The 23,855-nt window shown below is 41.8% G+C and overlaps 1 protein-coding gene and 1 long non-coding RNA gene across 2 annotated transcripts; one reads left to right on the top strand and one right to left on the bottom strand.

Moving 5' to 3' along the window:
- The first annotated feature begins 1,550 nt into the window (after window positions 1-1,550).
- On the top strand, window positions 1,551-10,860 carry LOC119476875. Its single transcript, XR_005204121.1, has 2 exons — window positions 1,551-2,234; window positions 10,475-10,860. It is a non-coding gene; the product is annotated as an uncharacterized LOC119476875 (long non-coding RNA).
- An 82-nt stretch (window positions 10,861-10,942) lies between these two features.
- LOC119476863 (solute carrier family 35 member D3) lies at window positions 10,943-17,874 on the bottom strand. Its single transcript, XM_037750464.1, has 4 exons — window positions 17,369-17,874; window positions 13,603-13,813; window positions 12,065-12,222; window positions 10,943-11,692 (listed from the first exon to the last, which is right to left on the bottom strand). Exons 1-4 carry the CDS (start codon window positions 17,591-17,593, stop codon window positions 10,949-10,951), a joined length of 1,338 nt encoding a protein of 445 aa, XP_037606392.1. The 5' UTR covers window positions 17,594-17,874; the 3' UTR covers window positions 10,943-10,948.
- Between the last annotated feature and the right edge of the window lie 5,981 nt (window positions 17,875-23,855).

The raw sequence follows: 23,855 nt of genomic DNA, 5'->3' as shown, positions 1-23,855 counted from the left end.
TTGCACGCTAAATGCCTTGCGCATTATCGTGGCATTTATACGCCTTTTCATGTGAGCGGGCTGCACATGGGAAACAAGATGGGTTGAATAATAAACATGTCGTGTCAGACTCTTTAAGTGACTTTTGACTTTTTCTGTATCAGTTTCTCCTTAACCTTAACTGAGTGTTGTTATTTCCTAAACAGATTTCCATAATAAACTTTAACCATGCTTTATTTACTGTGAGTTGATATAGTAGGAAAACAAACAGTATACGTTAAAGTTTGTGTTCTGTGTGAACATTTTGCGACTTGCCAGATCTGCAGTTTCGTCAAAGCATAGATCAGACAGCATTACATTTTCATGCTGTTGCAAATGTGTGTCTTATAAACATTATTTGCAGGAAACAGCGTTGGTACAAATGTGTGCTGTTCTGGCTCCTTCATCAAAGTTATGAGGATTCATCCTGAGGGGAACACGAATGTCTGAACTACATTTAATCACAATCTATCCGATGGATGTTGAGATATTTCACTAACATATGTCGTCCTGCTGGTGGCGCTAGAGGAAAAGTCAGAGGATCACCAAAATGATTAGGATTCATCCTCTGGGGAACACGAACGTCTGCACAAAATATCATGATAATCCATCAGAGAGTTGTTGAGATATTGTAATCTGAAGCCAAAGTGGTTTCCATCTGTGGTCCAGGTCCTGGGTCTGTGTGGTCCCCCCTCTATAGTTCAGGTTTATCTGGGTTCTGGTCTACGTTCTCTTCCTGTGTTAGTGAATCGCCCTATCTGCTGTTCTATCATTATTGATGCAGTGTGTAATGGTGTTGGCTCTATTGAGCTCCTCACAGCTCAGTGCACAGTCAATGATGTGTGTCAGGAGGACTGATGGAGACACTTATCTGCTGGATGCTGCTGCCTGTAATGACTCACATACTGTACCTGTATACATGCACAGTGTACAGATGGAGCTTTACTACACAAGCAAATATATGAGCAGCATGCGGGTCATGTAGTCCAGAATCTGTGACTTCGGTATCAGTTTGAAATGATGATGATTTGATCGGACAGCTGGCGGTGGTTGTAATTTCTTCCTGTCAGACCTCCAGTATACAATCTGACGTGCTGCTCAAGTCGTGATCTCTCCCACTCGGCCATTTTCCCACTTTAGCCGTGTCCTATTTCAGGAACCGCCTCCGTCAGAGTCCACGTTTACAGACCGAACGTGTCATTATGAGTTGACGAAGCTGTCAGAAGTGGCTGATTTTAGAGCTATATAGGACATGCATTCGATATATCACTGAATACGTTTACAGTTTTTGTCCTTAATCCGTAAAAGACAAATATTCCTACTAAGCTGTTAACATGGCTAATGAAAATTAATACTCCACTAATATTCTCGTTTGCATGCAGCCGTGCACGCTCTGATTAACCAGCTCGTTCGCTCAAAAAGGTGTATAAATACCACGATAATGCACGAGGCGTTTAGCGTGCAATAAGTACGCCATTCTTGAGTTACGCGTGTTTTGTACACCATGTATCCTGTTCTGACTGCAATGAAAACACAAACTCCAAACCTTCAATCAAACTATAAATCTATTTGTCCCACAAATCATTCTCTAAATCTTGTTCAGTGTTTCCTCCAGACTCCTGAATGTTTGACTTGTACAATCTGAGGCGAGAGTCGAGTCAGCTAAATGACTTCATCTTCACGTTGGAGCTGCTAAACCGTGTGGAATCACCGGCTGTGAAAAGTGCTGCTGCAGCTCGCTGACTGGCTGGGAAACATCACCTGCTGATGCATCTTAACTTTGACTTTAAACGCTCTGCGACAAATCAATACTTCACTACGCTGCACCTACTCATGTAGACATCATTGCACCTGCTAATCCTCACACTAACACTTTCTCAATCAGCCAATGAAGTCATTACTCGCACCAGGGGCTTTTGCTTCATCTGGTTTTCTTTTATTCTCACTGTGGACGGGACGGAGGCTGAATGAAGGAACGAGGAAGGCAAAAGCACAAAAGCATATTGCACCCTGGATGGTCAAACAGAGCAGGCGGAGATGAGCTGGTATAAATACTGTGGAGGTGATTAGGGAACGAGGAACAGGTGAGCAGGTGGATGGAGTCAGGTGACCGATGGGAAAGACTGAGAGCATCTAGTGGAAGGAGGGAAGTCTGAAGGAAGTGAGGAGTGGCACCGATGTTTGAACTTTAAGAGGAGACACCACATGGGAAAAGGGTAAAACATAAAATAACTAATAGATATCACCATGAAACTTCCCTGGTTTCTTACTGACATTAAGACAATTATTTTTTGCATTACAAGTTTTCTTAAAATGTTCTGTTTAAATACGTGAATGGGGCATTATTTAATGGTAACTTTTGGTGAATTTATGAGAAATCTACAGACGCAAACACATCAGTCCAGTCGCACAGCAGTTTGTGAAGTAGTCAAATTTGAATGTATTGATTTCTGTACATAGACCTTCTGTACATCACCTTAAAATATGAATGGTTGTGTTTTCGACAAACCAAACACTGCACCTTTAACTCTTTTTTTTTGGTTTGTTTATTCATCCGTTTTTCGCTGCCGATCCGCTCGTGGCTCTTTTTGTCATCTCGATGCTGTTTCACAGTTTGTGTTCATTTCCTCTTCAGTCTGTCGTTGTCTCAAAGTATTTATGTGCAACTAAACTCTAAACTCCAACGAGCCACTCTGCATTTATTTCACCATTATTCTTCTTCTTTAAGCAACCACAACAAACCGTGCTTCAGGTCCTTTCCTTGTTGCGGCGGGACGTTTGAAGTGAGATATTTCGCTGCTTTACGTCGAGACATTTTCAGCTTCCAGCACTTTTATTCTCTAAAGAAACACGCCGCGTCTCTCAACATCGAATTGTTTCCTTTGAAATGTTACATGAAAAGCCCCAAATTAAAAAAAGAAATCTTTCTGGGATACAACTATCTCACACAAAACACGTTTCTGTGTTTTTTTTTTTTTTTTGTCCTGCCAGTAAATATGTTTGCTCTTATTATAAATGAAATTTGATTGGAATCCAGTTTTTATGAACGCGTAGCAGCCAAAAAAAACTAATCCCAAAAATGAGTTTGGAAGCCTCTGCGGGGAATGAAATCACTGCCTGCTCTGCTGATGTCCTGAATAAAGGCTGTTTCTGTCTGAATCGCAGCCAAATTCAATTCAATTTCACTGAAAAGATAAAAAGCAGGGTGTAAAACATGTCCTCCCTCTCTTCTATTTTACTTCACTACACCTGGCTCTACTCCTCCTCCTCCTCTTCAACCCAACACACCAGTTTCAGTCACGATTTCTCTGCAAACGGCTCCTGATGAGCCGTCAGACATCCCGCAAATTGTGCTATTATCTGCAGGTGTGTGTGTGTGTGTGTGTGTGTGCGTGTGTGCGTGCGTGCGTGCGTGCGTGCGTGCGTGCGTGCGTGCGTGCATGTGTGTGCGTGCTGCAGGCCTACTGAAGGACAGTTTTCAGATGGATTTTCCAGCAACAAAGTGCTGACTGGGCCTCTTAGAGGGACAATTTTCTCTTTAGTCCTCACTCGTCTTCCTCCTCCTCCTCTTCCTCCTCCTCCTCCAGCAGCACCAGACCTCCTTTAAACACCTCCCTGAGGCAGTAGTGCCCCTGAGCAAGGAATAACTCAGGGGTCAGCAACCTTTACTATTAAAAGAGCAATTTTAGGCACAAATAAAAAAAAAAAAAATCTGTCTGGAGCCGCAAAACATTTGATCATTGTGATGAAGGTAACACAGTTTATAGTCTAAGTATATAGTATATCAGTCTAATGCAGTGAGGGCCAAAGAGACAATGTACTACGGAGTATTAGGGCCACATTGAGGGAAAAAACATCTGAGATTTACACAATAAAGTCATAACTTTACGAGAATAAAGTCACAACTTTACGAGAAAAAAGTCAGAATATTACGAGAATAAAGTCATAACTTTACGGGAAAAAAAGTTCTTTTTGTGACAAAAAAGGTCCATTGAGTAGCTGTCCTGGAGCTTTCAATCATATTTTCTCACTCATGTTTCAGAGCATTTCTAGGGACTTCTCGTCCATGTCGGCTTTACTGAAAGTTGGCTGTTTACCAAGAAGTTTAATGACTCAACTTTTTGAGCCAGCATGAACAAGAAGTCCTTATTAAAGGATTATAGGAATTCTTGGCTAGAAAGAGAAAAAGCAAGTTTTCCCAAAATGATGAAAAATTCCTTTAAAAGCTCAGAACAACACAACAAAGTGTAGACGTGTGAATCTTTCACATCTCTACCATCTGCAGTCTGAGGAGAGCAGCACAGCTGTGGGAGTCTGCAGAAACACCTGAACTAAGTTCACACGTCAGACTGCTCGTTAGACAAATCAGGTGGATATCTTCCAAGATGACCACAAAGAAACGCAAAACGACTAAAATAGATGCAAAACCATCGCAAAAAGATGCAAAACAACTACAAGGAGAAGCAAAATGGCTAAAAGAGATGCAAATCCATCATAAAAAAGATGCAGAACAATCACAAAGTGACCACAAGGAGGTGCAAAACGACCTAAAATAGATGTAAAATGACTAAAACCAGATGCAAAGCCAACACAAAGAGATGCAAAACTACTGAAAACAAATGGAAAACAATCACAAAATGACTAACAAGGAGTTGCAAAACAACTTAAGATCAACGCATAACGACCACAAAGAAACGTAAAATGTCTAGAAATAGATGCAAAATGATGACAAAGGGACACCAAATAGTTAAAAGAATGTAACATAACTGAGTTTAGGTATGTTGCTCCTATGTGGCTCTTAATCTGTCCATTTATATCTGACAGATATGTAATAGATTCTGTCAAAAGTTACTTTAGTTTTAGTTTAGTCTTTAGGGGTTAAAAGTTCGTCCATTAATATTTATCATCGTAGTTTTTGTTGATGAACTTAACGGAGCTTTAGAGTGAAAGTTAACCTGCAAAACACTCCAGAAATAAACGCACAATTATAATCTATGTCATCAAAATCTGGTTTTAAGTCAAGACGTTGATAATAATCGGTCGATTCGTCGGCTCGTCCATTTTTTTCTTCTTTTTCTTCTTCTTCATTTTCTTCATCGTCATCCTCGTCGTCCTCATTGTCCTCTTTTTCTTTGTCTTTTTCTTTTACTTCTTCTTCATCTTCTTCGTCTTCTTTTTCGTCTTCTTCTTCGTTCGTCCTTGTCTTCCTAATCGTCCTCGTCGTCCTCTTTTTCTTTGTCTTCTTCTTCATCCTCTTTTTCTCTGTGTTCTTTTTTGTCTTCTCTTCATCTTCTTGACACCTCTGCTAGCACACACACACACGTGTGCGCGCGCGCACGCACACATACACACACATACACACACACACACACACACACATGCTCATACACACAGACATAATGACCCGTATCATAAATATAAGTGAATCCACATGCCTGTATCTGTGCATTGAACCTCGTCACATCATCATCATCATCATCATCATCATCATCATCATCATCATCACCATCACCACCATCATCATCATCATCATCATCGCCATGGAAACGCCTCAGTAAACAGGGCTCCCCCCCCCCACAAACAACACAACAGTAACTATCCCACTGAGAGATTTCTTTATATAAAAAACAAACTGACTTTGCATTGATCATGCAAACTGAAGAGCAGATGGTCCTTTTTCAGTTTCACTTCACCAGACAGACGCTTCTCATCTCCTCAGGAACAATACGGACTCACAACAACAACTTCACGTGCAAATAAAGAATAAAAAACAACCTGGGAATTATTGTTTCTCAGCTGGTAGTCCTCCTCCTCCTCGTTTCACCAAACACCCCGGAGAGAATCATTTAATATCCACCATGCTGCCTCTGTGTGTGTGTGTGTGTGTGTGTGTGTGTGTGTGTTGTTGTACTCACTTCTTCAAAAAGCTGTTTTAAGACTTTGCAGTAAAGTTCAGGTTAGAATTAGGTACATTTGAGCATAAGAACCAATAATAAAGTAAGAAAGTAATTATGAACCTCCTTCTATTCTTGTTTGAAAGCAAAGACATCGACTTAATCTGCCGGCTGATTTAATTAAAAGAGATATTTGGGTTAATTACGGTCAGCAGTCGCCCCTCCGACGGCTGAAGGTAAATCTGTGTGAATGTTGAGCTCATTCAGAGTATCAAAGTGGTTCTGACTCAGGAAAAAATAACTTTAACCAACCAGGACTCACTCCCACCTCGTTAAATAGGCCGATCATTGATTGGTCCAGTGCCCCTCGATGTCGTAAACCGACGTGCTGAGGCACCCTTTAACAACACAAACCGGGCTTTCAATTAACTCCACTGTAAACCCACCCGCGGTGTTACTGGACAGTCGGAGCAAGTGGCGTAGTGTTAATAGCGTGGAGGGAGGGGAGTGGACGGGTCAAACAAACACAAGACTTTCAACCAGTAGACCGATGTTCATGTGCCGCATGAAACAACGTTGATTTATTTGTCACGTAACTTCCGTACTTAAGTCACAGCACTTCCAGTGTTATTTTAACCCAAACCAACATCTTTTCCTAAACTTAACTAAGTAGTTTTTGTCACAGAACGTGGAAAATTGACCCTGGACATTCGTAGGAACACGAAAAATGAGAAATAACTTTTTGTAAGATATCATACGAACCGTCAGTCTTTAGTCACGTGACTCGTCGGTATCGTCAGTGCCTCATTTTGAATGTTTAACTTTTCTCTATATTACTTTGGATGTTTTTATTCTGGGTTAAAATAAGGATTGTTGTTTGGCATTATGTCAACGATGGTCCTCACAACTACAGTACAAATGTGTGTCGACCTCGTTAGCATGATTGCACGGTGAACTCTGAGCTCTGACCTCGTGGTGTCAATACGACCGACTGACCAACAGAAAGCATTTAACCTTTAACCTGTCTGGTGCACATTAGCATGTTAGCATGTTAGCATCCCTGCAGGGTTCACTGTCGCTCCAACGGGACTTTAGATGTGACGAGCATAAACACAACTTGAACTTTATTTTGTAAAACATCTTCATTAAACACATATTTATCATAGTTTTCCTTTTTTCTTAATTTTGCCAAATTATCACAAGATTTAACTCTGAAAAGGCCAAATGTCTTTTAGTTGATGTTACCAGACGTATCTTTAGCGTTAGGAAAGAAAAACAGGAGTTTGGGAAAAATAAGGGCTACATAAAGTTTTGAAATTTTATCGATGACGAGCCACTACATGTTGAATACAAGTTTCTTTGTGAGTGACAGGATAAAACGAAGCCAGACTGAAGCTCAACATGTTTAGAGATACGTCACTGACGGAGATTTCACCATGTTTGTGCATGATATAATATGCTACACTAAAAACTTTACTGAAAACTGCCATCATTCAGAAATAATGCACTTTTTTCTGCACAGCCTGGTAACATTCTGTGAAATGAACATTTACAGAGCTAATTTTGTGAATCAAGTTGCAAATTGAGTGTTTAGAACGAGTGGCAACGTGTCTTTGATTAACTCGGTTTCACAGACTGCGCACTTTAGCGTTTGCACGTGTCATTTGTACGCCATGCAAACATGAACAGTTAGGTTCAGGCAAGAAATCCACTAAGTTAAGATAAGGGGAAACGTCACGGTTGGGCTTAAAATACGTACGGAAACAACTACGGAAAACACGTCACTAACATAATTTAAGAAACAAAACACCGGTCTCCTGGTTAAAAGGCCGGCGTTTGTTTGACTTTCTCTCTTTTCATACTACGTCACTAACTCTTACTGTAGCATTTATACGTGGATGCGTTTACATTGCAGTCAGTAGAGGATACATGCCGTACAAATGACACGCGGAAATCAAGAAAGGCGTACTTATTGCATTTATACGCCTCTTCGTGCGAACGGGCTGCCTTGATATATTCATGTCTTATTCTAAGATTAGCTTTATTTTGGTCAACAATAACATTAAAACTTCTTGCAGAAAGAGAGAAAATGAGTCAAACTTTAGACACATTCTACGTTCAGCTAAAAGAAAAACCAGCAAATTATTGGAATTAATTAATTGGAAGTTTACCAATTGAACAATCCATTTTCTCTACAATTGGTTGTTTCCAGGAAACATTGAATGGAATTGTTATGAAGTTGTGGACGTGTAAAATGAAGCTAAATCCTAACTCTCTCTGATTTAGGTGTTGTTTTGGTGGACTGAACGAATGCTGTGGCCGATGTGAACTAATCTGGCTCTTATGTATTTCTTTTACTCAGGAAATGAGTGTCTACAATACGCAGAGAAAACTGCAGAGAAAACTGCAGAATGATTTCATGTCAGCTGACTCCAAAGAAATTAAAAATAAATAAATATTTCAAATACATTCGTGCACTTTTGGCATCTTGACTGGAAAACCTGGACAATTCCAGTTAAACATCAACATAAGTCCGGCGTCACGCTTTAACAACGATACTTTAGTGAAACCATGAGAGGAAGCGGATGAACCAGGCGGCTCCAGACAGCCCACTCCCTGTTCGCTGCAGCTGGAGGCGACATCAGGTCTTTTGTAGCGTTAAATGAAGTTTGGGCGACTGTGAGGAGCAAAATCAATATCGATCAATATCACCGCTTGACAGCTTTTTCTCTCCACACAATTCAAGACGTCGGTAGCTTTTTTTCTGTGTGTCGGACAGAGACGATATCTGAAGAGGATACGAAAGATAAATGTTTCCAGTTTGGAGTTAAAGGCTGAAGCTCGGATACGGCAGGATCTACGAGGCTGGAGAGAAGCTCAGCTACATGAAAAACCTCAGCAAGAGTTCCACTACTGTATGTCAGAGTAGGAGACTTTATCGTATAAACATGCTGCTTATTGTAGTTTTTGTTAAATGCCTGATTGAGGTCTACAACTGGAACAAAGCTACTTCTTTAGATTTAGCATCAACGGTCTCAGTCTGTTGCAGAAAATCTCACAACTTCAGAATGTTTTAATTAAATCTGGTGGAACGTTCAGGCCTCTTTGGTGAAAATCAAGATAATTTTTAAAGTATTTCCTGACCGTTCTTAACACATTCAGTATTATTTCATGAACTAATTTTATATTTAAAGGAGTATTTTGGATGCAGATCCAAAAAGTTCAACGTTGATGTATCTCGTTTAGAGCTGCGACAATTAGAAGATTAATAGATTAGTCGATCTGCGACTGTTTTTATTTAATCATTGGAATATATATATATTTTTTTAAATGCTTATCTCCGTTTAATGTGATAACAACCTGAATATTTATGGACTTTTTGTTGCACAAAACATAATATTTAACAACACATTCTCACTCCCAACTTGTCAAATACCGCCGCTTGGTCAGTGTCCCTCGGTATCAGAGACCGACCCCCTCTTGTGTTACTTTTGGACGGACTGGGGACGGCGTGTCAATATACGTTCGTTACGTGCATAGTGTCCTTTCAAAATAAACTTTTCACAGGAAGTTAGGTTTAGGCAACACAACCACTTAGTTAGGGGTTAGGAAACGGTCGTGGTTGTGGACGATATTGACGAGTCACGTGACAAAATAAGTTACTTTTAGTTTCACACGGGACATGGACACCTCTCCTGGTCTCCTGGTTGAAAGTCTTGTGTCTTGGTTTGGAACCTCTAGAACCAAAGATATGACAACCTGATATCACGGCACAGCGTGTGATAGACCCGCCCGTCCACCGGAGGACGGCGTGTCAGGGTCACGTTTTGCCTCGCAGAGACGTGAATATTACATGCCTGTATTAACGAGCGGAACCAGCAGGAGGCAACAAAGCCACGGACTTAGGATCAGGAAAGAAAACCACTTAGTTAGGTTAAGGGAAAACGTCATGTTTGGGTTTAAAATAAGTACGTAAACTTAGTAAAATACGTACGGAAACAACGTTACATGAGTACGGAAAAAACACGTGACAGACGTCACTACAAAACAAAAAACTGGTCTCAAACACAGGTCTCCCACGCTTTCTCTGGGTGGACATGCGGGTCTATTCCACGCTCTGCTGTGAGGCTGGGCTGGATGTGACGTGCTTTCTGTGCTCGCAGTTGTATTATTGAAGTTTAATGGGACAGAGACATGCTAGCTGTTTCCCTCTGCTTCCAGTCTTTATGCTAAGCTAGGCTAGTTTGATAAGAAGTGGCACCAGCACGGTGTTCGGAAGGAAATAAGAACGATACGGCGAGCAGACGGATGACCGACAGTGTGACAGTGGACCTGCAGGGGGACAAACGAGACTCAGAGTGTGAACATATCTGTGTGACCAGTGCATGTTTTTGATATGTGCATTAAAGGTTTTGAATCAACACCCTCCAGCCAATCAGAAACAAGAATTCACCAGGTGTTCACATAACAGAATGTTCAGGTGTCTGCTGCCAGGTGTTTGCTGCTCCCTGATTGGATGTTTGCAGACTTTTTCTAACCAGACCCGCTTTGTGTTTGGACAGCTGGCGATGGACGCAAACAGACTCATGCTACACAGCGGCTAGCCGGGTCCCCGCCGCCCGCCGGACGCCGGACGCCGGACGCCACAGAGCTCAGGGAGACGAGAGGCAGAATTTATCTCTGACAGGCAGCTTTCTCCCAAAACTCTTCCTCCACGTTTCTCCACCAGGAACCTCTTTTTTATTCTCGTCATAAAACAAAGTAAAACGACTTCCTGCTTCTAACAGAGAGTCTTTGCACTCAAAGCTTTGTGTGATGAAATTAAACTTCTAGCAGAGAAAGCGCCGGCTTTCATCGAGGTATCGCAGCAACAGCAGCAAACGTGTTTCCAACAAGCATTAGTTCAGCACTGCTAACGCTAATAAAAGACGTTCCCGGTGGACACAGAGTCTCTTTTTCTTCTTCTGTGGTTTCTGCAGCATTTTTTTGATCCTCTGTTTTCTGTTCTAGAGTCTGTCCAGGTCCCCGTCCCGCCCTCATGGACTCTGCTGCTCCATGTTATCAATCAAAGGCTCTTTCTTCATAAACTGCAGATGTCTGATGGAGCGCCACACCCCGACGTAGCTGTCACTAGCCGACTGCCCGGGGGCGGCGTTCTCCCTGTTGAGGTGCTCCCTCTGCATCTCCAGCGCCTCCTGTTCCGTCATGACGCGGGAGTTCGCTCCTCCGTCTCCTTGTGCGCCGTCTCCTGTCCACACCTCCCCGTTGGCCAATCCAGCTGGTGCTACCTCCTCCTTCCTGTCACTGCTCAACATTCCCTCTATCTGTCCCGGATCAGATAGATCCAGAGCGCCGGCGGCGGGCCCGTCGCCGTTCAGAGACGGCTTCTCTGCGTGCGGCTCGCCGGGCGACGTTCCGTCCTTCCCGGCCTCCTCCAGGTCCTCGTACATGCTCTTCCTCTTCGTCTCAAAGTACTTGACCACGCAGTAGATGATGGAGCCGACGGTGTTGACCACCACGCCGCCGATGAACAGGCGGGTCGGCGCGACATTGCTGAACGCCAGCATGCCGACGGTGATGGTGGCGATGCTCTTGACCACGCCGACGAAGCTGGTGGTGACGGCGGAGTTGATGTAGGTGCAGTGCAGCGTGGTGAAGTTCATGGCGCAGCCGATGAAGATGCAGCAGAGGAAGATCACCGTGATGTGGGGGTCCTTCCAGCCGTCGTACGACCACATGTGGATGGTGTCCATGGAGATGAGGGAGCACACGAGGAGCACCTGAGAGACAAAGACACAAAGACACAAAGAGACAAAGTTAGTGAGAAAGGTTGAGACAAAACACTCTCAACTCGTCAAATATCGGCGCTTGGTCAGTTCCCCCTCAGCATCGGAGACGCACAGGCTATCCCCTCTAGCGTTACTTTTGGACGGACCGGGGACGGCGTGTCAATATACGCTCGTTACATGCATAGTGTCCTTTCAAAATAAACTTCTGTTCTCACAGGAGGTCAGGTTTAGAATAAGTATTTTAAAGGAAATAAAAGAGACAGAAGAAAGAGAAGTAAATGAAGCAAAGACAAACTGCTCAGTGGGAATCAAACCCGGACCTCCGTCCCAGCGTTAATGCCTTGCTCGACGGGACTTACTTACCGGCGAGGCCATGATGGCGATGGCGTACTGCGCTGTGAGCGGTCCGTACTCGCTGTCGTGACTGGTTTTCTGGATCAGGACCAGGTAGGAGGCGTGGATGATGACCGCCAACACGCCGGTGACGTAACCGAAGGGATCGCCAGTGAGGTCGCCAGCACCTGGGCAGGAAGTCAAGAGTGTTTTATATAATATTCATGATTTATATTGATATTACTTAGATTTCCTTTAAAAACAGAAAACAAACAGCCGTCTCTGGTGTCAAATTCAAACCCATCGTCCTCCGAACTTCTGCACGAGTCATTTCATGAGGTGTTAATGAGGCGATTTGAAGCCACTATTTATTGCCAAGAATTTTTTTTTTAAAAACAGTATTTGCTTAGATCTGAGCTAAATACATGGAAACATCATCTCACTTTAATTAATCCACGAATGACATCTGGAAGATGCAAAAATAAGAAATGATTCACGGGAGAAAAAGGCGATTATCACAAAGATTAAACCCCGAATGATGAATCAGTCCATTAGATTCGTATTTCTGCACATTTCACACTTGATGTTTTAGACCCCCCTCCTGCGGAGATGGAATCAGGAAATGAATTATCTGTAGGTTTTTTGTGTTTATGACTTCGGCATCATTAACAGTAATGGAAGATGAAATGGTTACTGCTGGGAAAAGATGATTAAAAGCATCTTTACAGGACCAGAAATTAATGTTAATGCTTAAACAGCTCTACGTATGAAGAAAAGCTGCAAAACACAAAATGCTGTTCGGGATCAGACTCTGTATTTACTTTATCTTGTGAAAGTTAAAGAGATAGCGACGTTAAGAAGGAGAGGAGGGATGGAGGAAGTAAAGGAGTTATCGGAGGGAGAGGAAGAGTAACGATAGAGGAGAGGAAGAGATGCAAGTGAAGCTCTGATTAGCTTTAGATGGATGGATAGAGAGGGAGAAAAGAAGAAGTCAATTTAACTTTGGAAATGAAAAGAAAGACATTCCCTCCAGGAATATCTAATCTAGCACATCACCACAAAAATAAATACAAATTCAATCTCTTGCAAGATCAAACTCTTCTTCTTTTTCTTCCATGAAAAATGGTGAAATTGGAGGAACGATTGTTCATTTCACCGCTGCAGCTTTCCACATTAAAACTAAAGAAGTTAAAGTTGGAGAGAAGTGAACTCATCTACCCAAAAAAAATGCTGCAACAACTTATGAGACGTAATAGAGCATGGGGATGACCATCATATACTTCTATCATAATGTTCTAAACACTTTTATAATTATTTTAATTGATTCATTAATTTGTACTTTTTATAAACAGTACTGAGCAGCATCTCAAATTAATCCTCATGTTCCCAGCTTTCAGATGATGTACACCACTTCTATGTGACATCTACTGCTGACCTGCTATCTTCCCCTAAAGACCCCCTGGACTCCCCTAAAGACCCCCTGGACCCCCTAAAGACCCCCTGGGCCCCTCCCACCGACCGCTCTAGATAAGAGGGCTGAGTGTTAAAGGGTTAAAGGGTATATTTACCAGCCAGTGCGGCTCCACTGGTGGTGATTATCACGGCGATCACCACGCCAATGGACGGCACGCCGTTCCTCAGCACGCACACGCCGATGCTGAGCGTGAAGAGCGGCAGGCAGCGTTTGAACACGACGTACATGGGCAGGCTGAGGCCGCGCAGAGACCACAGAGTGAGAGTGGACTGCAGCGTGGAGAGGATGCACACCGGACCAAACTCCTGCACACACACAGACAGAGAGAGAGAGAGAGAGAGAGAGAGACATTGTGTTGGCTTACATTCACTTCATGGAGACCTGAACCACAATAATTACATATCAGCCCATCACATATCATAACCATAACCCTAATCCACACTTACCCCAAAACAAAGATGTAATGATTCACCTTGTGGGGACCAGCTTTCTGAGAAGTCCCCATGATGTGGCTTTGTGTTAACTGGTCAAAACAAAACCATCTCTGTCTCCGTCCAGAAGAGCTGTTTCAGAATTAATCTCCATCCATGCTACCACGCCTGAAAACGCACATGACATGACCACTGGGCATGCCCGTGTCGGTTTAATCAGGAAGCTGGACACAGGAATGGATGTAAAGCGCTCCAATAATAGCTTCCCTCCTGCTAGCAGAGACAACAAGGTCACCCACGCTTGTAACTGGTTCTCCATGTTGAAATGAACCGCTGGTGGTCGAGGCTGATGGCGTTTGTTTTCTTCTGGAAAAGGTTCACATGAAGACAAATCAGGGAAGGACACGTCATGACCGATATAAGACTCAATCTAGAAGTGAACGTGGGCGTCTGCATCATCGTTTTCAAAAGGTCTCCGTTTCTGTCCGTCCAGACTAAAACGCTACCCCGGAGTTTTCAAACTAAAATGTGGTCAGCAGCGTTTTTCAAACGTCTCCGTTTTAGGGGCTTGAAAACGCCGGAGTAGTGTGGACGTAGACATAGCGAAAGGTATGTGTTTGAAAACAAAAAAGTCCAGAATCCGGTCCACTGAGGAGGTCCTAACCCTCTTGGAAAACCAGGACTCTCACGTCAGAATGCTGTTCATAGATTTCAGTGATCACTACCATCATACCACCAGCTGATAGAGAAGCTGAGCACACTGGGCTCAACACACCTCTCCGCCACTGGACTCTCTCACCTTTCTGACCGCAGTCAGTCATGTTCGGTGGTAGCAGAACCTCGAGCACCACCACACCGAGCAACGGCTCTCCACAGTCAGGCTGTTCTTGTTCACAGTTCGTAGCTATAACTATGAAAAGTGATGCTATGTAATTCATATATATCCCACAAAATCAACTTGTCTGTAATCCACGTAATCGTGAACCAGGAAGTATGAAGAGCAACAAATAGCGGGTAGGGAGGAAGTCGGGGAGGATGGCTCCAAAAACACCGGACTGTCGCCCAGGAGACCGGTGTCCGTGTCCCGTGTGAAACCAGAAGTCAGCGTTGATTTATTCGTCACATAACTTATGTACTTAAGTTACGCCACTTCTGAAGTTATCTCAACTCAAACCACCATCTTTTACTAAACCTAACCAAGTTGTTTCCTGTGAAGACGGAAGTTTATTTTGAAAAGACTGTATGCATTTAACAAGCTGAAATTGACACGTGTTGCTGGACATCGGGAAGGAAAAAATGTTATCAGAACGTCTCTAGTGCTCAGTCCACTTCTGTTCACCCTGCTGACTCCATGACTGCACTGCCAGATCCAGATCCAACCACAGCTGGGTCTCGTCACGACTAATGACGAAACGCACCATAGAGAGGAGGTGGAGAACCTGGCTAAGCTCTCCTTAAACGTGGGGAAGACCAAGGAGATGGTCACTAACTTCAGGAGATGCTGCAGTGAGGCCGCTGACCATCAGGGGCTCCACCGTCCAGAGAGTCAGCAGCACCAAGATCCTGAAAACCTGACCTGCTCCACCAACACCACAGCTCTTTCAACAAGAAGACAAAGAAGGCAAACACTCCCCCACAAATCACGAGCTCATTCTACAGAGGCATCGTTGAGAGCATCAAACTGCATCACAGACTGCAGGTCCCTAAAACTGCAGAAAGGATCATGGGTGTCTCTCTTCATCTACCGAGTACGGTGTGTCCAAGAGGCTTCTAACATAGCAGCTGACGCCTCCCACCATCTCCTGACATCTGGAAGGAGGTTCCAGAGCACCCGGGCCAGGTCTGCAACATCATCTTCCTCCAAACCATCAGGACTCTGAACACCCACAGAGTCCTTGACTCCTTTTAATGGTGTGTCTCCTCTGTTGTTGTTGTTGTTGTTGTTGTTGTTGTTGTTGTTGGGAAAACGATATTTCACTTCCATATATATAACGAGCGTGTACTGGTCGTCAATAAAGAACCTTGAACCTTTTTTGGTCGTAGTGATTTTGATAAACAGTCCTGCCAATAAAGTTAATGAACGGTGTCAGTCAGCTACTCAGCCAATCTGTCAGCCGGTCAGTTATACAGTCAGTCAGTCAATCAATCAATCAATCAATCAATCAATCAATCAATCAATCAACTGGAAAATACCAGCAGGCACTTTGACCAATATTGGGAGGAACATTAAATTGTAGTGATGCCATGACATGCTTATGAATAATGAAGGTTGTGCTTTAGTTTGTGAATCAATAAAATATAGTCTCCTAATTTTACAGCTGGAGGTTCAAGCCAGAAAGACGTGACTGTAATCCACTATAACTATTATTATTTTTCTATTTTACAAAATAAATACAAAGCTGTGGATGTTATGTAGCTCGTTTAGACATTTTAGCCAACTTTAAGTAATATTTAAGATAAGATAAGATAAGATGAACCTTTATTAATCCCTGGCAGATAGTGCATGTTAAAAGGTAGATAGTGCATGTTTAAAGGTAGATAGTGCATGTTAAAAGGTAGATAGTGCATGTTTAAAGGCAGTTAGTGCATGTTTAAAGGCAGATAGTGCATGTTAAAAGGTAGATAGTGCATGTTTAAAGGCAGTTAGTGCATGTTTAAAGGCAGATAGTGCATGTTTAAAGGCAGTTAGTGCATGTTTAAAGGTAGATAGTGCATGTTAAAAGGTAGATAGTGCATGTTTAAAGGTAGATAGTGCATGTTTAAATGTAGATAGTGCATGTTTAAAGGCAGATAGTGCATGTTAAAAGGTAGATAGTGCATGTTTAAAGGTAGTGCATGTTTAAAGGCAGATAGTGCATGTTTAAAGGCAGTTAGTGCATGTTTAAAGGCAGTTAGTGCATGTTTAAAGGCAGATAGTGCATGTTTAAAGGCAGTTAGTGCATGTTTAAAGGCAGTTAGTGCATGTTTAAAGGCAGATAGTGCATGTTAAAAGGCAGATAGTGCATGTTTAAATGTAGATAGTGCATGTTTAAAGGTAGATAGTGCATGTTAAAAGGTAGATAGTGTATGTTTAAAGGTAGATAGTGCATGTTTAAAGGCAGTTAGTGCATGTTTAAAGGCAGTTAGTGCATGTTTAAAGGCAGTTAGTGCATGTTTAAAGGCAGTTAGTGCATGTTTAAAGGCAGTTAGTGCATGTTTAAAGGCAGATAGTGCATGTTTAAGTTCTTAAAGTCCTAATAGTTTAAGTTTAATTAAATTAATTGAAGTGTTGTTTTTGCTTTGTTAGGTCTATAATGTATAATTAGCCTTCTTGTACACTTCTGAATAACAACCTACCTGAGACATAAGAAGTTGCAGTATATGTTACACAGTGTAAACTACCCCCCTGGAGGTCTGTGTGTGTGGATGAGCAGATGGATGTGTTGTTACCTTGGAGAGCTGCAGGCTGAACGGAGGCACCGTGACCTTCCCAAGCCTCCGGAGCACCTCCAGAGTCAGAGCTGCTGTGCTGCTGGTCAGCAGCTGGATGAGCGTCAGGAAGCTGAAGTGATAATTGCTGATGAGGAACTTCAGCAGGATGTTCAGCGAGCCGGAGAAAACACCGTGCGCAACGGCCACTCCGATGCCCAGGAACCGGCTCTTAAACACCTCCATGGCGGCTTAATGCTGCTGCTGCTGCTGCTGCTGCTCGCTTTACAGAGAGTCATACAGCAGATGGGCGGTAAGTGATGGTTCCTGTTCCAGCACAGCTCAGCACAGCTCAGCCCGGGTTGGAGAGGTTCAGAGGATGAGAGGAGGAGGAGGATGGAGAGTTTGGCTTTTACGCACAGCCGCGACGCACTGCTGCTAAACTCAATCAGGAGCTTTCAGTAAAGAAAGATTTAAAGTCTCTTTTAGTTGTTTAAACTGCAGCTCCTTTTTTTCTCAGTTACAGTAAAAAAAATATTCAAAAACTCTTCCACTAACTCATTATCACCAACTTCATCTGCCACTTTTTCTGTGCGCTTCTGTTCCAAAAAAGACAAAGAGAGGCGCAAAGGAAGAGGAAGAAGAGGAGGAGGAGGAGGAGAAGTGGGTCCCAGCAGAACCAGCACCAGCAGCACCACCAGCTGCAGCAGAACCAGCAGTAGAGTACAGTAGAAGCAGCAGCAGATGTACAGCAGGTAGAGTAGAGTACAGTAGAGGAGAGCTCGTCCTCTGAGAGCTGAGAGGAGTGAAATATGACATTTTGCCGCAGAGCCTCTTGGCCAGAGTACCAGAGAGAGAGAGAGAGAGAGAGAGAGAGAGAGAGAGAAAGAGAGAGAGAGAGAGAGACAGAGAGAGAGAGAGAGAGAGAGAGAGAGACAAGAGAGAAGAGAGAGAGAGAGACAGAGAGAGCTTCCACAGAAACCTACATAAATGCATTTTCCATAGAAATGAATAGAACAAAACACAAGAGGAAAAATAAATCAAATTTGTGTAACTTGTAGTCTCATTGACTTTCATTCATTCATTCAACCTTTATTTATACAGACTGGTCCAATGAAAGCAGGTCTCTCTTTTGCATGGACATCCTGTGTTCACAGTACAGTACACACTGAACAGCACACAGATACACAAATAAAAGAATAAAAGAATAGTATTGAGAAAAGGTAAAGAAAAAAAAAGAGTGGGGGCATCAAACATCAAACTAAATAAACTGTGAACACACAGATAGATATGAAATAAAAACAGGTCTGTTTTTCAAGAGACATTCAGAGTTATAACAACCAGCGAGACCAACAAGAACAACCAACCTGTTCTCATTCCCAGGGCGTCAGATAGCGACGCACAAGGCATCATTTAGCATCTGTGTGAGACGCACCGGCTCTCCAACACATTCTCATCCCAACTCGTCGCCTTGACGTCACTTTATTTTTGGCATCAAAACCACTATATTTAGGTTTAAAGGGACTGTATGTAGGTTTTTACACATATTAACGTTTTTTAGGTTGTAAACCTACAAAATTAGACCTTCCGCAACTTTCTGGGTTTCCTCTATCAGCCTGTAGACTGCTTTTAATGTGAAGAATGTGGACCATTTTTTTCCGGGAAAATCCAACAGCTGTGGCGTCATGCGCGCTCGCTAGTGCCTTTTGTGACGACCCCTCCACTCAACGAGAGGTCCCGGGTTCAGATCCCGGACGAGCCCCCATTTGTTACATCCCGGCTCTTAGGCTGCAAGAACAATGGGAGTGGAGACGAGGTAAATGCAAAAATTAACAAAGTTTATTTACAAAAACAGTAATTAACGAATAAATGTAAAGATCAGTATCAGTAGTCAGTGGTGTAAGAGTGCATGGATGCGTGTGTGTGTGTGTGGGTGCATGTAGCAAAAGAAGAAGAACAGCCACGCCGCGATGTCCACACGAATGGAGTGATGTGGGTGAATGGAGAGAGAGCGAGATCTGAATGGCGAAGAGGGTTAATAGTCAGCGGATAATATGGATGGGTCTAAAATCACCAGACTTTCTCCCAGGAGACCGCTCTCATATTGTACATTTTTCGCACTGAATAGAATAATAAAACCCGTCAGACTCAGTGTGCATATAGTGTTCAATAATCAAAGTATTGGACACGTTGTTGACCTGATGGCGGCGCTAGATGAGAAGTCAAGAGGATCACCAAACTTCACAAAGACCACGAATGTCTGTCGAGTCATTTCACTCAAAACCATGAATACCAACACATGATGAAGCCGGAGGAGAAGCCAGTAGAACTCATCCTCTGGGGACCGAGAACGTCCGGACAATGTTTAGCACAAAACTACGGTACGAGAACAAAATGCTTTACAACTACATTTACTCTTCTTCTGCCTTTACCTCAGCGTGAACCCTCCATCTCTCTCCTCAGTACAATTTAGTTCACTTCAAATCTGCTTTATTGGCGTGACGGATAAAAGATTTATAAGATGAAATAAATCAGAAAATTAGCAGATGAAGATTAAATTATCAAGAGATTCTGTTAAGGCGCATTAGCATGTAGAAGCAGCTTAGAACATTAAGTACAAGTGAAACCGGTGCACATCAACACACAGGACACGAGCAGGAAAAGAGACATGTTGAGAGAATTAATTGGATTTTTTTAATATCGGTTATTTTCAATGAATCAAACGCTCTATAAAATGCCAATAAAAATGTCTGACAGGGATTTTCTTGGACCTAAGATGACTTCATGTTTTGTTCGTCCAACAGTTCAAAACTCAAAATTTTTTTCTGTTTTTATTTCATGTCACGGACACTGAGTTATGTTCTACATTTGATAAAATAACCTTTGACATGCAAAAAAAAAAAACAATAAAAAAAGATTTGTAAATCTCTCAGAACACTTTTGCCCAATGGTGCCAAAACTATTCTGCCTACTGAAGCTTTAAGTTAGTCAAAATGCTTTCACCTCCATTGCATCGATGTATGGTGAAACAATTAGGCAAATTCCTAGTCTTAATAAAGTTAAAAAAAATCAAAAATCTTAAGAAATAGTGAGCGTTGATTAAGATAAATATGAAGGGAGGGAATTCACTTCCAGGACACACTAAAGATGGCTCGGGTGAAAAATGCAGAAGAAAGAGAGGACGGCAGCTCATGTAGCTTCTCATTAAGGTGAAGTGGTTGCACCTGTCCTCCCTTCCTCAGGTGTGATGATCACGTGATGTTGAATGAGCTCCAGGTGACAATAAATAAGATACTGGGACTCTAATGCACAAACAGGAACAGGAGACAAACTGTTGACACAAAGTGTGAATAAAGCTGCAGCACATAATGATGATTTTATAATGAAAATCATGGATGAAAACACCTGCAGCTTTTTTCCCTGTAGAGAAAGATGTTTGGATGTTTGCCACCACGGTGGAGAATCTTTTTCTTTCTCCTCTTCCTGCTTATCAGAAACAGAGACATCACCATCACTCATAACAGGCGTGGAAATGACTTGGACAATATTTTAATTGAAATATTTCATCAGAAAAATCAGCTTCCAGGCCACGAGGGAGGAAGATCCGCCCTTATCGAGCACGGACCATTAGCTTCCAATTAACACGCGGAGACAGAGGAGGACGGAGACGCTTTCAAACGCTGAGAGGAGATTAAGACGAGGCCGAGGATTTAGACTGCCACCGTTCTCGCTCTCTCTCTCTCTCTCTGCATGCATCCATTATTCCACAAACTATATAGCTAATATAGATTAGGCTGAGTAATTTCACCTAAAACACAGAATGGAACAGACCTGACTCCATTCTCATATGGATTTACAAATTAATATGTAGCACACAATCACAGTGAATGACTGAGAAGACGTATTAAGTCAAATTCCTGCAAATGTGCAATTAAAATTGACATATTTCAACATGTTTCTTTTAGTTGACCAGCTGTCATCTCTCAGGTCAGGGTTTTTTTTTTGTCTATTTTTTTCATGGTAATTTGAATATATTTGAAAATAACAACATTTTATGAATTAAAAAAAACAATATATATATATATATATAAATGTATATATATATAACTTTTTTTGGCAGAAACTAGGGTAGAAATTACAAAGAAAATTGGTTACTATTCCCTGTTAATTGTTTAATCACATGCAAATTAAATATATAATTGTATAACATATATATATATATAATTTGCATGTGATTATAAAATTAAATATATGAACAATTCAATATATATATTATTATATTATATATTTAATTGTTTAATCACATGCTAATTAAATATATAATATTATAACATATATATATAATTTGCATATGATTAAACAATTAAATATATGAACAATTCAATATATATATTATTATATTATATATTTAATTGTTTAATCCCATGTCAATTCAATATATAATATTATAACAATATATATATTGTTATATATATTGTTATATATATATTTTGCATGTGTATAAACAATTAAATATATAATATAATAATATATATATTTAATTGTTAATTACAGTTAAATCTTCTGTGTAATAAAATGACTAAATGTTTTACAGGTTTGAAGGAACGTATTTCATAATTCTGAGATAGAAATGAAAAAGAAAAAAAAGTCATAATTATGCAATACAGAAGGCATAATGTAGAAGAATGTGATGCACTTCCATAACCTGAAATAAATCTCAAAATGTAAATGAAATGCTTCTTGCATACTAAAACAGACACATGTCTTCTCCTTTAACTGTTAACCTTTTTCAAAATGATGAAAATATGTAAATTTCACATCTATCTAGGTTTGTCTCATAATCCTTCGCTGGTAGAGAAATGTTTAATCTGCACGAAACATCATAATGTGAATTCATTTCTTTAAATCTGCAGCAGCTTGAATGGAAATCCTTTTAATTCCATGAATCTCCAGAGAGACGGTCACGATTCAGCCCTCTGGACGGAGCTCAGAGTCCCACCGGAGGGATGCATCCTCTCATTTTAGGATCTTTGACAGACTGAAGGTCCTCTGTGACGTTTTCAACAGTCAGGTTATAATAAAAGAATAAACTGGTCAACGTTTTGCAGCTCAGCCGGTTTGTTTGCTGCAGAATCATTTAAAGTCTGAGAGAGTGAAGGAGGAGGAGGAGGAGGAGGAGGAGGAGAAGAGGAAGAGGGGGGGAGGAAAAACAGGAGGAAACAAGAAGATGGATATAAAGAGGATGGGAGAGAAGAAAAGAACAGAAAGGAAAGGAACAATAAAGGAAAAGGAGAGGAGAGGAGATAAAGGGAGGGGAAGGACAGGAATGGAAAGAAAAAAGAAAGCAGGAGAAGAAAGGGAAGAAGGGAAAGGATGGGAAGAAAAGGAAATTGAAGCAATCAAAAAGAGGGAAATACATGAAAGGAAAGTGAAGGTAGAGGAAAGGACAGGACAGGAAATGGAAGGAAAGGGGTGGGACGAAAAGGAAAGGAAGGGAAAAGGAAAGAACCAAGAGGACCAAAGAAATAAAGGAGATGAGAAGATGTAAAAGGAAAAGATAAAAGAAATGGAGGTGAAGATAAAGAGGACAGAACAAGGGAAGAAAAGGAAAAGAGGGCAGAAGAAAAGAGTGAAGAAAGATGAGAGGACATGAACATAAGATCGTGACAGAAAGACTTGAGGAACGAAACGAGTGGAGGAGGAAGAGGAAGAGGAGGAAGAGAAGGAGGAAGAGGATGAAGAGGAAGAGGAGGAAGAGGAGGAGGAAAAGGGGGCGGAAGAGGAGGAGGAGCGGCGTGGAGAATGTGTCTTCACAGTGTTTTTGTTCTCAACAAGAGCTCAGCTGGGTTTCCCTGCACAGAGAGGAACCCTTCACGCATCATCACCACCAGGAGAGCTGTGATTGGCTGCAGGGCAGAGAGGAACGCTTCACGCATCATCACTACGAGAGCTGTGATTGGCTGCAGCGAGGACGAGTGGGGGAGCTCCTTATGACACACACCACCACCAACATCATCATCATCATGGGCTCATATATATATATATATATATATATAAATATATATAAATATATATATATATATAAAATCAGAGAGCTTAAAGAATATTTTTATAATTTCATGATTTATAGTTCTTCTGGAGACATGGTCAAAATGAGTAGGTAAAACTAAAGTATTTTTAACGTGTATTATTCTGTTTTGTTCTAAATATTTGACACATTTTAAAGAAAATATGAGGAAGAAATTCATGTGGATAGAAATGTTGCTGCGTAACAGGAAAGACCGAAGCAGCATGTTTACTGCGACTGGAAAGTGACGCCGAGGCGTCTGACAAAGCGTCAGTATGTGACGAGGTAGGATGGAGAACGTGTCGGGTCGTCGGGTCGTCGGGTGGCGAGTCTCACCAGAGTTCGCTCAGGAAATATTTGTTGCGATTAATATTTAAAAACATCTTTTAAAAATCCTCCAACATCTGAATGAAGATGTTCCTTTAGTGAGAGGACTGTGTG

Source organism: Sebastes umbrosus, chromosome 18 (assembly GCF_015220745.1).
Source record: "Sebastes umbrosus isolate fSebUmb1 chromosome 18, fSebUmb1.pri, whole genome shotgun sequence".
Classification (NCBI taxonomy): domain Eukaryota; kingdom Metazoa; phylum Chordata; class Actinopteri; order Perciformes; family Sebastidae; genus Sebastes; species Sebastes umbrosus.
This window is presented reverse-complemented; position numbering and strand designations above follow the sequence as displayed.